Source organism: Castanea sativa, chromosome 6 (genome assembly GCF_040712315.1).
Source record: "Castanea sativa cultivar Marrone di Chiusa Pesio chromosome 6, ASM4071231v1".
Lineage (NCBI taxonomy): Eukaryota > Viridiplantae > Streptophyta > Magnoliopsida > Fagales > Fagaceae > Castanea > Castanea sativa.
This window is the reverse complement of record NC_134018.1, coordinates 10,610,048-10,625,509: the sequence shown is the minus strand read 5'-3', so window position 1 is coordinate 10,625,509 and position 15,462 is coordinate 10,610,048. Positions and strand designations below refer to the sequence as shown.

The following is a 15,462-nucleotide window of genomic DNA, read 5'->3' as shown; positions in this document are numbered from 1 at the left end:
CTAAGAGACTTTGTCTTGGTCAGTGCTAAAGGTGCGATAGCCTAGGGAAGGAAGTGAGATTTACATCTGACACAGTACTTAAGCATTACCAAAAAGGGACATAGTGACTTCCCAGAGTTGAAAGCTATGAGGACGTCCCTTATTGGTTTAATGCATAGTGCGTCACCTTAGAGACACGTGTATCAATCACACTATTCCTGATGTCCCTCTTGATGACCAAGACTTGTCTCCCAAACAGTTGCAAAGCTACCTACCTTCGGGTCCCAATGCCACATTGGCACAATTCTTATCCCTTAGTTAGTAGATTACATCACAGCTATGAAAAGATCTTAAGAGTGAAAATATGGTAACTTGACACTTGTCCTTGTACTAAGTCATGCTCTTTAGAGTATAAAAGGAACATGTAGCTAAACTTTTAGGGCAAGAACCCAACTAGATATTTTGAGATGAAAGTGGAGAGTTGATAGGAAGAAAAGGGCAACTTCATTGTAAACTAACCTCTTTCTGATACATTATACAAGCTAAGCCGAGTAAGAATGTTTTGTTCTTGCTCAAATCGTGGTTTTTTATCCCTTCTCTAGGGTTTTCCATGTACGTTCCGTATTGTTTTGATAATCAGCTTCTTCTTCTTCTCTAAATGTTTGTCTTTTCATATCCTATCATCACTTTCTTTATTTCTTGTTTGAGTGTCATGTCAAAGCTTGCATCTTTTCGAGCTTTCTCATGTAAATGTACTGTTAGATAACTTATTTCACTCTCATAATTATGCTCAAATCTAATTTGCACATACAAAAACCATATATGAACTCCAAAGACACATTCTAAGACTTTATTTAGTTGCTTTAGGACTAGGGTTAGAGGGGTGTGATGGGAGCTTATTTTGGAAGCTTAAGGATCGTTTGCATGTAATTTTGGGTAATCATGTAGTTAAGACATAGAGGTTTTTGATGGACTAAAAGTGGAGTTTGAGTACTTGTTTGGATCTTTTTTGTGGTTGTCTTAATGGGTTTGAAGGGTTAAGCATTTATATCATATACTTATGAATAGATGTGTTTCTTTTTTTCTATGGATTTAATTTCCCATCAGTAGAGTTAGGAGTGAAATTTTATCTCTCTAACGAGTTCAACTTAAACTCAAACTCAAATGTTGATAATTATCTCCAAATTTGCAAGGTTAATCATGAATACTATAAAAGCAGTGCAAACCCTAGTATTTTTTTTAAAGTTGAGTAGAGGTATGAGCTCTTCTTTTGTTATTTTCTTCTCCTCTACTTTGTAAAAAAAAAAAAAAAAAATTATTTTATGGTGTTTCATTTATTTTTTTAAAAATAATTTTCGTACATGAACCACTAAACCCTTTTTAGTCATTTTTTACAAGATAAAAAAGTTTGCACTAATTGAAATTTAAGGTTGCTGCTACTGCATATGTCATTACTTCACCTCACTATATGAAAGTATGTTAATTTCTTGGGCAGAAAGCTTATATTCGATATATTAAGAAGAGGTATAGCTTTCATTATTTTCACGTGGGCTCTTGCTCAACATTTTTTAACGTGGGCCATACGCTGATAAGGTTCGTTTAAAGTTTAGACCTGTTAAAATTTAAAACTTATTACTTAATGGGTTCATGTACTTTTTTTTCTTCTTATATTTCTCTTTTGAATAGTGATATATATTTTGAATTGTTTCAATAACTTACTCTTCAATTATATATCTTTTTTGCCACTTTGGAAGTTTTAACATTTGAATTTGTACTCGCGCGCACACACACACACACACACACACACATATTATCTATAATTTATAGGCTTTGAATCTTTTGATTCCTTTCAATAATTATAGTTATGAATTATTCTTTTGAATGTAACTCATCTGTCTCTTATATTTCTCTATTGTTTAGTCATATATATTTTGTTTTGTTTCAATAGTTTCTAAGCAGTGAATCATTTGATTATTTGTTTTGTTTCAATAATTTCTAAGCAGTGAATCATTTGATTCTTTAATATTTGTTGATCTTTCAGAAGTTTTAATATCTGAATTTTTGAGTTAATTTTTTTAAGGTATTGAAACTATTTGACAAATTTTTTGTAAGCCATTGCATGTTCAAGCAATGACTTTTTCTCCAAATTGTAACGCAAATTGAAGTCATACAAGAGCAAATCATGCAATGATGTAATTTCTTAATCAATTTAAAATTTTATAAAATTATTTTAGTTTAACTTAAAAATAGGTATGCATGGGTTAGCGACTAGTTATAAGAATGAATGAGATGTAAAAAGGAGATAGGGATGTTTTGGGGTGAGAGAATGAGAGCTCTTTGTCCCCCTTTAGATTTACATATATTTATTTTATCTTTATTTTAGAGAGTTTCAATTTATGGCGTCCGCTCCTCATGATAACTCTTTATTATCAGATCAGATACCAATTGATTTTTGGTGTAGGTGGGGATTGAGCCCCAGATCTTTTATTCAATCATCAATGATTTTACCAGTTGAGTTAATTAGAACCCACACATATATTTATTTTATCTAGATGTTCATGAAAAGTAAAACATAATATGTTATAGGTAGAATCACCTTTTTGGTTCCTATATTTTGGGGTTACAGTTAATTTGGTCTCTATTATTTTCAACTTGTAGTCAATTTGGTCCATACCATTAACTCACTAACTAAAAATGATTACGTGGCTAACGGTGTGCACATTTGGCACATTTGATACTAATGTGGCAAATAAAATAATATAAATAATGTTTAATAAATATTTTAAAATGCCACATTGGCATTTCCCCAATTTTAATAAAATAAAAATAATTTCAATTTTAAAAATGAAAAATGAAAATGAAAATATCAGATTTTCTTTGTAACTTCATGCACTTTCTTGGCAACCAAACACAAAAAATACATATATCAGATTAGTAAATCAACACAAAGACTCAGTTCATTTGAGACACCACAGCATTTATAAACCTTTTTATAAAGTTTATCCATCACAATCTCAATTACAAATGTAAACAACCAAAACTACAGCCAATAGACCCACTTTGTTATCACCAAACCAATTTTGAATTTCAGAAAACCCCACAAACAATCTTTGAGACCAAAAAACCCCCACACGCTAGCTAGAGCCATTTTCTATAATGGCTATGATAGGAATAGTTTTCTAGGTTACCAGATGATCAATAAGAAAGCATGGACGGCATTATTTTTCATTGTAAGCGATTTTCCTCAAGAAAATGTATCTTTCAATAAGAAAAACTAGGTGTGCAGCGACACCTTTTGTGGAATTATCGAACTGACAAAACAGGCTAAGATAAATCACTTTCTCTAGGTTTTTTATAAACAAATTTAGTTGGATTTGTCCCTATCAAATTTTTGCTCTTTTTTCTTTTTCTAAAGATTCCTATTTTTTTTTCCACCTTTAAAATTGCAAAATTAAAATTAAAATTATTTTTTTTGTGTTAAAATTGGAGAAATGCCAATGTGGCATTTTAAAATATTTATTAAATATTATTTTATTTGCCACGTCAGTATCAAATGTGCCAACTGTGTACACCGTTAGCTACGTAAGCATTTTTCGTTAGCGAGTTAACGGTAGAGACCAAATTGACTACAAGTTAAAACTAGTAGAAACCAAATTTACTGTTATTAAAATGTAGAGACCAAATTGACTATGACACCAAAATGTAAGGATTAAAATAGTGTTTTCGCCTATTTTATATGGGTCGTAGAAGCAAATCATTTAATAGTCCTAATAACTAACTCTTTATATGATATTTTCTTAGGTAAATTACACATTTGGTCCCTCGGTTTTGGGATATATGTCAATTTGGTCCCCAACCAGCTACATGTGTTAGTTTAGTCTTAACCTTTTAGTATTGTATCAAAATAATCTCTACTATTAAATAATGGTTGGAAAAAGGTGATGTGGCTAATGGTCAAAATAAAATATTATTTTCTTTTTCCACATAAATTTCCCCATAGTTTCACTAATATATTCTTTTTAGTTGGTGGTTTGACTTATATCTCTAGTACTTTTTCAACTAGACTTCTCTTTTTGTTTTAAGTATATAATGACAAGTGGTAGTGAGATTTTAATCTTTACCTTCTATTTAGTAATTAGTAGGTGATGTGACAGTTTCTTATATTAAAACAAAAGGAGATTCCAATTAAAAAATGTTAGAGATAAGTCAAATCCTTCAATTGATACCATCGCTAATTTACTTAATCTTTTTTAGAACATAATCAATTTTAAATAGGATTTAATTAATTATAATTTTGGATAATTTTTTCTAGCTTTCACAAAAATGTACTGTTAGTTAATATTTTATAAGTAAAACATGCAAGAGAAAAGAATCTAACATTTTTATATAATTTAATACATTAATTGGGCTATTTTCATTTACTTATATAAAATATATTTTAAAATTTTTATTTAAAAAAAATCTAAACAATTAGTATCAAAATAAATTTTAAAATTTAAAATTTTTGGGCACTGATTAAATTTTTTATAATGTAAAACAAATTAACAAAATATTTTATTGGCCAATAGAAAACATATTTTTCTTTCGGCTAGGTGGGAGGCCTTATGGAGTTTGATTATGTAATCTGATATAATCAACAACTTGGGTAACACGCCCTAGTTCATGAGAGATCCTAGTTTTCCTAGACAGAAGGGAATCCGAATCCTTCAAGTTCTAGGACTCTAGACCCGGCCTATATAAACAAGGACTTGGAGTCTTTCAAACTCAAACACCACTAAGTTTGAACTCTTTAAATTCTTGACCCTTAATTTGCAAGTCTACTTTTCATCATGAAGAAGAAATCGGCAGCAAAGAAGGAAGAACAGCATCGTCCGCCTCCGCCTGAACCCTATCCTTGGCTTGTTTATTCCTTTGGCGATAACAATAAGAGGCAGATATTTTGCAGCATATCAAATCCCAATGAAACACGCATACGTAGAATCCCAGCGTTGCAAAATAGGTATTTATGGGCTAATTGTCACGGTTGGTGCTTATATTTGGGTAGAGATTTCTGCCTCATATTGTGGAATCCTGTAACTATGGAGGAAATAACACTTCCGTGCATGCCTGAAGTAGCTATTAGAGATTGCATCTTGACGTCTCCTCCAAGCAAACCAGGTTCCAAGGTCATCTTATTTTTTCACCGTACGAACAATATCTTATACTGTGAACTTGGCGATGAAGAATGGACCGAGTTATGCTATTATGATGAGCTGAAACGAACAATAAAGGAGGTAGGACTGGCGGAAGAACAGATGGTGCCGACAGTACTGCCTAATCTACTAATGAGCCCTGTTTGCTGCGATGGTAATTTGTATGCAGTATGGACACCGTTTGGAAATTATCGTGATTGCTGCAGGAAGCTTGTAAAAATTCATGAAATTCATCGGGACGGCCTTAAAATCGAGCCCCTAAATGTCTTTCTACGGTCAGCTCGTCCGAAACATGTGCACTTGATGGAATCTTGTGGCGATCTATTCACAGTTGAAATACAGTATAAGGATGAAAGTTTGACAGGCGTTTTAGCAATTGGGATCCATAGATTAAATTTTTCTAACAAAGAGTGGGTACAGGTAGAAACTGCTAAGGACCGGGCATTTTTTTTGCCTTCGGACAGGGTTGATCAGCAAGCGTTTTCCATCCCTGTAATTGACCCAGATGTGGCAAATCGTGTATATTTTACTTTACATGGTGATGATACTTACAAAAAATTGTACTCGTACAACATAGAAGATGGAACGATTTCGATTTCCTCAACTTTTCTAAATCTACCAAGACTACAGCGATCTTGTCCGGTTTGGATTATGCCTCATCTCAGGTAATGCTTCACCTGCGAAACTTCTAATTGTTTGTCAACGTCTATATTTTTGCACATTGAAAGTCATAATTGGAAAAAAAAAAATTATATATATCAGAATCTATACTTGTTTGTCAATAATCTTTGCTTGCTAATGGAAAGTCATATATGGTAAGTACCGTACAAACTAGTTTTATAATTGAAGAACTTAAAATTTACTACATAAAGTTGACAAACATCCAAAAAGGAAGAGATAAGTAGTATTGTTCATAAAAAAACTGCTCATGCTTTTATTAGTAATAGCAATTTTGTAAGGTATCTATATCTACTGAATGTTTGAACACTTCGAATGATTTATTTGCTATATAGATTTTGTTGATTTTATCTATTTATTTCTCTTCTATTCCTTGCTGATATAAGTTCGTGCTTATATAGGTTAACAAATACAATAAAAGAAGACGAGCACAAAATTAATACAGAAGATCAAGAGAGTGGGAAGGTTTATGGAAGAGAGAATGATTTAAAGGACATGGAGTCCACAAATGATATATCTGCCCTTCATTTCGACATGGTTAAAGTGATTGCCGAGCGTCTCATCTTAGTTGATTATTTGCATTTTCGTGCTACTTGTAAAATCTTTCATTCTGCAGCACCTCCGATCCAATGGAGGATTGCCATGGAGAAGGTGGAAAACCCTTCTTTATCATCTCCATGGCTGGTGTTTTTTGAGAATGAAAGTGTTTGTGCTTTCATTGACCCAAAACATGGTGACAAGTATATCATCAACTTGCCACAAGTACTAAAAGGAGGTATAATTTGTGGCTCAAAGGATGGTTGGTTGCTAATAGCTGTAGCTGAAAAATCACGTTTCTTTTTAGGTGAAATGTTAACTTTCTTTTTCAATCCATTCACACAAGCCATTCTACCGTTGGCAGAGAATATGGGTAGAGCTCTGGATTTCTCTTGCATTGGCTTCTCTTCCTCCCCACTCTCTTCAGAATGCGTGGTTGTTAATTTGAGTAAGAATGAATCTGATGCGAAGTTTGTTGTAGAGTACTCTTCTAGCTTGGGGCAAGACTTGGACGTCGACCTAAACCATTGGCATAAAAATGAGTTTAATGATGCTGACTTTTCCTTTAATTACAATAGCCCGATTTTCTATAGAGGAGCATTTTATTGTTTGGGTCAAAAAGGAAACTTAGGAATTCTGAAGTTAAACGATGATGGTGAGAATACTTGGGAAGTTCTTACTAAACCTAAACCACCATGCATGAGTGGTTATGACCAAAATTATCTAGTGGAATGTGATGGCGAGCTCTTTTCAGTATTTGTGGGTAATATGAGGAAATGGGTACAAGTTTTCAAATTGAATGAATCTAAAATGACCTGGATTAGAGTTGAAAATTTGAAAAATCATATGTTTTATTTGAGTTGTTCATCATCATTTTCTGTAAAGGCAAAAACTCCTGGAATGGAAAACAAAATTTACTTTCCTATATTCTGTGGACAAAGCATGGTCTTCTTCTCACTAGAGACAAATAAGTTTCATTCCTTTGAGGGTAAGGATGTTAACTTTTATGGCTCAAGGGAAAAGTTGCGATGTGGCTGGATCGAACCTAAGTGGTGCTAGAGAATTCTAAAGAGATTATTTTGGCGTGAATTTGAGATGTATATGCATAGCTCAACGTAAATTATGCTGCATTGAGTCAATAGGTCCCGCTTCTTTTGTAGCTGCTGTGCGGCGAAACCTAGTTTCTGCTTTGACTGTATATCTAGTTCATATATAGTTGCTGGTTTTTCTTTCAATAAATATTTTCCAAATTAAAAAAAAAAAAAAATTAACGTCAACTATTGTTCATGGTAATGCTCAAGAGTTGCTTTCTATATTTTTAGCCGAATGTTGAAGAGTTACCTATTACTTAAAATATGCTGCTTAATTTTCTTTTGAGTTTGTTTTTTATTATAGAACTAATGAAATTATTTGTACCAAATTTTGATTGAACCCATTAAAAAGCGAATTTCTTCTTGTGCAGTTCATTGAGAATTTGAGAGAATAATGTTCTAACAGTTCACCAATTACTTAGAAGTGTGAAATTATCAGTGGCATGAAATAACTACACTAAATGTAAAACAAAATAATAGTGATTTCCTGGAATAAATGGTGATGCCGTAGCAATCGAACAAGCTGTTGAATTTGTTATTTTATTTTTTTAATCCAAAACAATCAAAATAAATGCTACATGCCAATTACATTTCCAAATAAAAGGCAGCTATGCCTCTAAGAACTATCAACATCTCATAGAAATTTAACATCCAACTACACTAACTGCCGCATGCAGTTTTGGTGTTAGCATGTAAATGTATTCCCTTATCTCATTCTTCTTCCCCTATATATGTGTCTGTGTGTGTTTCTCAAAAAAAAAAAAAAACTTGCAAATCTTTTACTTCCCTCAATAACTGTCATCTTATCCTCACCTCCCAAGCAGCATGTAAACCATTCATTAAGCTTTGAAAAGGTAAGCCCTCTAATAGTAATAGCATTGGTGGAGACAACCAAAAAGATTTGGCTTCTCAGCTACAGTACACAGCTACTTTTGGCTGTGTACTGTAGCTCAAATGTAACACTTGTAGTAATGTTTAAATAATTTATTTTCTCTTTTAATTTATTTTCTCCTTTTTCTCATTTATCCCGTTGCCCACTCTCTCCTCATTTTGTGTTCTTTGTTGGATGTAATAATAAGACAGTGCAGAATCTCTATTGTTGACAGGAAAACATCGTTACCTACAAGATTTCAATTATAATAACAGCATCATTAACAACCCGCCTATACTCAATCACCTCGCAGAACTTTCATATTGGTTATGTGGACAAACATCAAGTGACTGAGCAAATATATGAAACCAATCTGCAACTAACCATGACCTTATTAAAATTCATTCAAATCAACAAGCCAATAGTAATTTAACACACCTTCCTTCCATCTGAATTTGTAAACCAATGACCTGCAGACTCGCCATTTGCTTGAACCTGTCTTTTGCCAGCATCCTTTGGTGTGCTAGCATGGCTTTTTGGTTCCACCCAACTTCCAGGGGCTTGTGAAACTTCTTTGGCATGTGATTTTCTTGATTTACTTCCCTTTGTTGACCTGTTGACATTGATTTTCTGAGTTGCATTCTGCTTGGGGTCCATCCAACCTCCAGAAGCAAGCACGACATCTTCAGTATTTAATTTTTTCAATTTATTTCTTCCCCTTGTGCGGCTTTTATCAACATTCAGTTTCTGAGTTGCCTGCCGTTTAGAAGCTTCTTCATTGTTAAATTGTCTCCTGAAGTACCAACAAGGACAAACTATGATATAACACACAATAAAGTTGATAAAATACAAAAGCAATAGAAATAGAAGAAATGGAAAGCAATATACATGTAATCAATAGCTGATGCATTAGGCTGCTGATATTTTCTGTTGTTAATGACACGAAGTGGAGAAAAGTTGGGTAAGTGATTGCACACTAAGTTCTGAATCCTTGGATGATGATGGAAAAAATAGTGATGAGCAGGAGGAAGGGGGTCATCTGAATCCCATATTTGTTCATCATTTTGGCTGTTAGTTGTATTTCCATGATGGCCGTCATTGTTAATAGTGCCTGCATAACATGGTCTCTGGGGTACATTCTTCTCCTTCAGAGATTGGAAGAATTCTTCAAAAACCTCGTCAAAAGCAAGTGTTGGAATGCCAAAACTCTTTGCTGGACAGAAATCTTTCCATAAATCCTCAGTTTGATTTATGTTAGCTGACTCTTTTCTCTTTTGTTCACTCAAAGTTGCAGAATGGTCAGAGTTAGATTGTCGTCCTGTTGAGAACGGACCAATTTTACAAACTTCTCCACTTACATTGTCACAACTAGGCGGATCATCAGAGTCAGAATCAATTAACTGGAACATTCAAAGAGGACTCTGAGTTAATCTTGGGAATATTAACTCACTGCGGCTCGTCTCCAAACTCACAGAAGCTGAGGTATCAGAAACCTGTTTCCTTTTCCTTGAGTTTAACTGGCTAGATGATTTAGCGGTTAAGACCCCACTTCCATGCAATGGGATCTTTGAACTGCTATACATAGATTGGTACTGTGACGGTGGATGTGCATTGGCCACAAATTTAGTAAGATTAGTCTAGCAGCAAAACTAAAAAAACATTCAAACTCAAGTTATCATTTCTTGATAATAAGAAAGGCCAACCAAAAATGGAGAGTGAAAAATATAACTTAAGATTCATTTCTGCTTTTCAATAATTGTAACTTCAGATTAACTTCAGTGACTATACAATGATTATTCCTATAAAATGACATATTATGATTGAGAAGAGACTCAGCATCCTTAAAGGAGCACCTAACCAGATTAAGAAAACCAGTGTAAATCCAACACTGTTAATCAGCTACATTTGGCCGTGCATTGTAACTCAAATGTAAAAAATAAAAAATAAATTTATATTTGTGTGTTCACTCTTGTAGTAATATTTAATTTTTTTTTTTCCTCTTCTTTCTCATTCGTCCCATTGCCCTCTCTCTCCTCAAACTCACTCGGCCTCTCTTCCTCATTTTCTCTCTTCTTCCTCCACCGCCAACCTAGCTGCTAGTTCAGACTCGCTGCTGAGCCGCCAGCCCCACTCCGACCCACCCCCTATGCCGACCCATCTCGCTGATCTCCCCTCAACCTTGCCGATCTTGCCTGCCCAGCCACCCCAAACCCACCTCGCCAACCCAGCTTTCTCCACCCCTTCCGCTGATCTCTATCTCTTCCTTCTCCTCTTGATATGGCTATGGTAGTGGTAGTGGGTTTTTTTTTTTTTTTTCCCTATGGGTTTGGTGGCTGTGGTGGTGGTTTGATGGCTATGGATTTGGTGGCTATGTTGGTGGTTTGGTTTTTTATTTTGTTTGTGGGTTTGGTTGTGACTATGGGTTGTGGTTGAAATGGTGGTTTGGTGGCTGTGTTGGTGGTGGTTTGGTGTTTGATTTTGTCTGTGGGTTTAATTATGGCTATGGGTTTTGGTTGTAACATGGCATTTTTACAATGCATCATGATGTACATGAATTTTGCAAAAATGGCACTTTTTTTTTTTTTTTGAGAAAGGATAGAGGGGAGGGGAAGGTAGTCAGTGTAATAATCATCGGCCAATCACCACAGCTAACATAAAATTCTGCTGTTTCCTATCAACTCGGCGTGGTTTCACTAGTGCCAAACAGATTTCTCACTCTATGGTTTGGTGTAGAGTAAATGAATGTTATTTAGTAAGAATCTAAGAATGTGGTTTTTTGGCACACATCTCAAACATATTTAGATTGTGAAGCAATTTTCCAGTAAAAGGCAGTTTTACATTTTACGATTTTCTACAGTGAAGTAGGGATTTCATGACTAGAACCACTTACAATGCAATTCCTCCAAGTACATTCTACAAGTTACAAGTAATAAATGGATAAAATCCTTAAGCATCATGCTTCAGCCTTTTCGCTTCTTGGTGCTAGCTTTCTTTTTTGACTTCCTAAACCCCCCTTCTCCACTCTCTTGTAACCAAGTACATTCAATGCATATTTAACTGACATTAGGTGAAAACCAAAATCATGAATGTAGGGGTATTTAGATGTACCATCCGGTATTGCCTATAAGCACTTTGACCTGTCAATTCCTGCCCACTTCTAGTGATATAAACCTGCAGTGGAATGTAAGGGTTAGCATCAGCCTGTAAATTATCAAAGTCCAGGAGATTGATGTTTACAAGTTTGAATATTAGATCATATGGGGGTAGCCAAGCAAATGCTAATTGTTTAAGAACACGTTTCTGTGGGGTATATGAACCATAGAAACACAGTTTAACAGGTCCAAGTGAGGATTGATATTTACCCAACTAGAATGGATTTTCACAAGTTCACAGCCAAGAAAATGCCTGCAGCAATGTGTGCAATTATTTCCTATACAAATGTAAAAGGAAAACGAGAAAAATATCCAACCACCAAGTAAAATGAAGCCAGCCATAACAATTTCACAAAAACCTAATCTTGTGTTCTATGTTAGATGTAATTATAAGACAGTGCAGGGTCTCTATTGTTGACAGGAAAACATCATCACCTACAAGATTTCAATTATAATAACAGCATCATTAACAACCCGCCCATACTCAATCAACTCGCAGAACTTCCATATTGGTTATGTGGACAAACATCAAGTGACTGAGCAAATACATGAAACCAATCTGCAACTAACCATAAACCTAATAAAATTCATTCAAATCAACAAGACAATAGTAATTTAACACACCTTCCTTCCATCTGAGTTTGTAAACCAATGACCTGCAGACTCGCCATTTGCTTGAACCCGTCTTTTGCCCACATCCTTTGGTGAGCTAGCATGGCTTTTTGGTTCCACCCAACTTCCAGGAGCTTGTGAAACTTCTTTGGCATGCGATTTTCTTGATTTACTTCTTCCGTTTGTTGACCTGTTTATATTGATTTTCTGAGTTGCATTCTGTTTGGGGTCCATCCAGCCTCCAGAAGCAAGCACGATATCTTCAGTATTTGATTTTTTAAATTTATTTCTTCCCCTTGTGCTGCTTTTCTCAACATTCAGTTTCTGAGTTGCCTGCCGTTTGGAAGCTTCTTCATTGTTAAATTGTCTCCTGAAGCACCAATAAGGACATACTATGATATAACAAGCAATAAAGTTGATAAAATACAAGAGCAACAGAAATAGAAGAAATGGAAAGCAATATACATGTAATCGATTGCTGATGCATTAGGCCGCTGATATTTTCTGTTGTTAATGACACCATGTGGAGAAAAGTTGGGTAAGCGATTGTGGACTAAGTTCTGAATCCTTGGATCATGATGGAAAAAATAGTGATGGGCAGGAGGAAGGGGGTCATCTGAATCCCATACTTGTTCATCATTTTGGATGTTACTGTGATGGCCATCATTGTTACTAGAACCTACATAACTCGGTCTCTGGGATACATTCTTATCCTTCAAAGATTGGAAGTATTCTTCACAAACCTCATCAAAAGCAGGTGTTGGAATGCCAAAACCCTTTGTTGGACAGAAATCTTTCCATAAATCCTCAGTTTGATTTATGTTAGCTGATTCTTTTCTCTTTTGTTCACTCAAAGTTGCAGAATGGTCAGAGTTTGATTGTCGTCCTGTTGAGCACTGACCAATTTTTGAGCACTGACCAATTTTACGAACTTCTCCGCTCACATTGTCACAACTAGGCGGATCATCAGAGTCAGAATCAAATAACTGGAACATTCGAAGAGGACTCTGAGTTAATCTTGGGAATATTAACTCACTGCGGCTCGTCTCCAAACCCGCAGAAGCTGAGGTATCAGAAACCTGTTTCCTTTTCCTTGTGTTTAACTGGCTAGATGATTTAGCGGTTAAGACCCCACTTCCATGCAATGGGATCTTTGAACTGCTGTACATAGATTGGTACTGTGATGGTGGATGTGCATCTGCCAAAAATTTAGTAAGATTAGTCCAGCAGCAGAACTAAAAAAACATTCAAACTCAAATTATCATTTCTTGATAATAAAAAAGGCCAACCAAAAATGGAGAGTGAAAAATATAACTTAAGACTCATTTCTGTTTTTCAATAATTATAACTTCAGATTAACTTCAGTGACTATGCAATGATTATTCCTATAAAATGACATATTACAATTGAGAAGAGACTCAGCATCCTTAAAGGAGCACCTAACCAGAATAAGAAAACCAGTGTAACATGGCATTTTTAAAATGCGTGATGATGTACATGAATTTTGCAAAAATGGCACTAATTTTTTTTTTTTTTTTGAGAAAGGATAGAGGGGAGGGGAAGGTAGTCAGTGTAATAGTCAATGGCTGATCACCACAACTAACATAAAAATCTGCCGTTTCCAATCAACTCGGTGTGGTTTCACTAGTGCCAAACAGTTTGTAGAGTTGAACAACCCTAATTGTCATAAGATGGATTTCTCACTCTATGGTTTGGTGTAGAGTAAATGAATGTTATTCAGTGAGAATCTAAGCATTCTCGTTAAAAGTGTCAAATGCTATAAATGTTATTTTTTAACATCTAATTTAAAAAAAGCACACTACATCAAAGGTGATAGATGCTATAAATTTTGACAGCTAGCCATAGTGCGCTGCTATCTCTAGCAGCCCACCGTAACAAGATGTTAAAAAATATATATATTTGTTTAATAAAACACAAGAGGCAGATGAGGTGAGTCTAGTCAATATTCTTCAGTCATGCAAGTTTTTTGGGCAGCCATTTCACTGCAAGTCAGTCTACTGTGTAATAAAAAAAGAATATTTAAATGAAGTAGTAAAATAACAGAACTTTTGATGTTGGGTGTATTATAAAGTGAGTTGTTAAAATGAATAAAGTAACTTTTTGAGATGCTAAATGCTGTATTTTATAGCATTCTTGGTGAGAATGCTCTAAGAACGTGGTTTTTTGGCACACATCTCAAACATATTTACGTTGTGAAGCAATTTTCCAGTAAAAGGCAGTATTACATTTAAAGATTTTCTACGGTGAAGTAGGGATTTCATGAATAGAACCACTTACAATACAAGTCCTCCAAGTACATTCTACAAGTTAAAGGTAATAAATGGATAAAATCCTTGCATAGTGCTTCAGCCTTTTCTCTTCTTGGTACTAGCTCTCTTTCTTGACTTCCTAAACAGCCCTGCTCCACTCTCCTGTAACCAAGTATATTCAATGTATATTTAACTGACATTAGGTGAAAACCAAAACCATGAATGTAGGGGTATTTAGATGTACCTTCCGGTATTGCCTATAAGCACTTTGACCAGTCAATTCCTGCCCACCTCTAGTGACATAAACCTGCAGTGGAATTTAATGGTTAGCATAAGCCTGTAAATTATCAAAGTCCAGGAGACAGATGTTTAAGAACATGTTTGAATAATAGATCATACAGGAGTAGCCAAGCAAATACTAATTGTTTAAGAACACGTTTCTGTGGGGTATGTGAACCATAGTAACACAGTTTAACAGGTCCAAGTGTGGTTTGATATTTACCCAACTAGAATGGATTTTCACAAGTTCACAGCCAAGAAAATGGTTTCCTGCAGCAATGTGTGCCAATTATTTCCTATACAAATGTAAAAGGACAAAAAAAATATACAACCACCAAGTAAAATGAAGTCAACCATAACAATTACACAAAAAACTAATATTGTGTTCTTTGTTAGATGTAATAATAAGACAGTGCAGAATCTCTATTGTTGACAGGCAAACATCGTTGCCTGCAAGATTTCAATTATAATAACAGGATCATTAACAACCTGCCTATACTCAATCAACTCGCAGAACTTTCATATTGGTTATGTGGACAAACATCAAGTGACTGAGCAAATATATGAAACCAATCTGCAACTAACCATAACCTTAATAAAATTCATTCAAATCAACAAGCCAATAGTAATTTAACACACCTTCCTTCCATCTGAGTTTGTAAACCAATGACCTGCAGACTCGCCATTTGCTTGAACCCGTCTTTTGCCAGCATCCATTGGTGTGCTAGCATTGCTTTTTGGTTCCACCCAACTTCCAGGAGCTTGTGAAACTTCTTTGGCATGTGATTTTCTTGATTTACT

General features: G+C 34.9%; 2 protein-coding genes across 6 annotated transcripts; one reads left to right on the top strand and one right to left on the bottom strand.

Moving 5' to 3' along the window:
- Positions 1-4,492: 4,492 nt before the first annotated feature.
- On the top strand, positions 4,493-7,445 carry LOC142639423 (uncharacterized). The gene is made up of 2 exons (XM_075813609.1): positions 4,493-5,836; positions 6,251-7,445. Exons 1-2 carry the CDS (start codon positions 4,809-4,811, stop codon positions 7,443-7,445), a joined length of 2,223 nt encoding a protein of 740 aa, XP_075669724.1. The 5' UTR covers positions 4,493-4,808.
- Positions 5,717-14,689, bottom strand: LOC142637851 (uncharacterized). 5 transcript variants are annotated; one of them, XR_012844914.1, is made up of 8 exons: positions 14,627-14,689; positions 14,411-14,544; positions 12,578-13,310; positions 12,125-12,482; positions 11,457-11,519; positions 9,237-9,940; positions 8,787-9,141; positions 5,717-5,848 (listed from the first exon to the last, which is right to left on the bottom strand). XR_012844914.1 is itself a non-coding variant. In XM_075811808.1 (6 exons), the coding sequence occupies exons 2-6, from the start codon at positions 14,430-14,432 to the stop codon at positions 9,130-9,132; spliced, it is 1,188 nt and encodes a 395-aa protein (XP_075667923.1). In that variant the 5' UTR covers positions 14,433-14,544; positions 14,627-14,689; the 3' UTR covers positions 8,644-9,129. The 5 variants fall into 5 exon arrangements, 1 of the variants encoding a protein (XP_075667923.1); XR_012844913.1 differs by lacking the exon at positions 5,717-5,848 and adding an exon at positions 7,971-8,597; XR_012844912.1 differs by lacking the exon at positions 5,717-5,848 and having other exon boundaries at positions 8,644-9,141.
- Positions 14,690-15,462: the final 773 nt, after the last annotated feature.

Bases quoted from the DNA above. Each gene is read 5' to 3' on its own strand.
- LOC142639423 (XM_075813609.1), top strand. From the start codon at position 4,809: ATGAAGAAGAAATCGGCAGCAAAGAAGGAAGAACAGCATCGTCCGCCT. The intron at 5,837-6,250 runs GTAATGCTTCAC...GTGCTTATATAG, and splicing joins TGGATTATGCCTCATCTCAG to GTTAACAAATACAATAAAAG.
- LOC142637851 (XM_075811808.1), bottom strand. From the start codon at position 14,432: ATGTACTTGGAGGACTTGTATT. The intron at 13,311-14,410 runs GTAAGTGGTTCT...AATTTTTGGCAG, and splicing joins GTACTTGGAGGACTTGTATT to ATGCACATCCACCATCACAG. The intron at 12,483-12,577 runs GTATATTGCTTT...TTGGTGCTTCAG, and splicing joins GCATCAGCAATCGATTACAT to GAGACAATTTAACAATGAAG.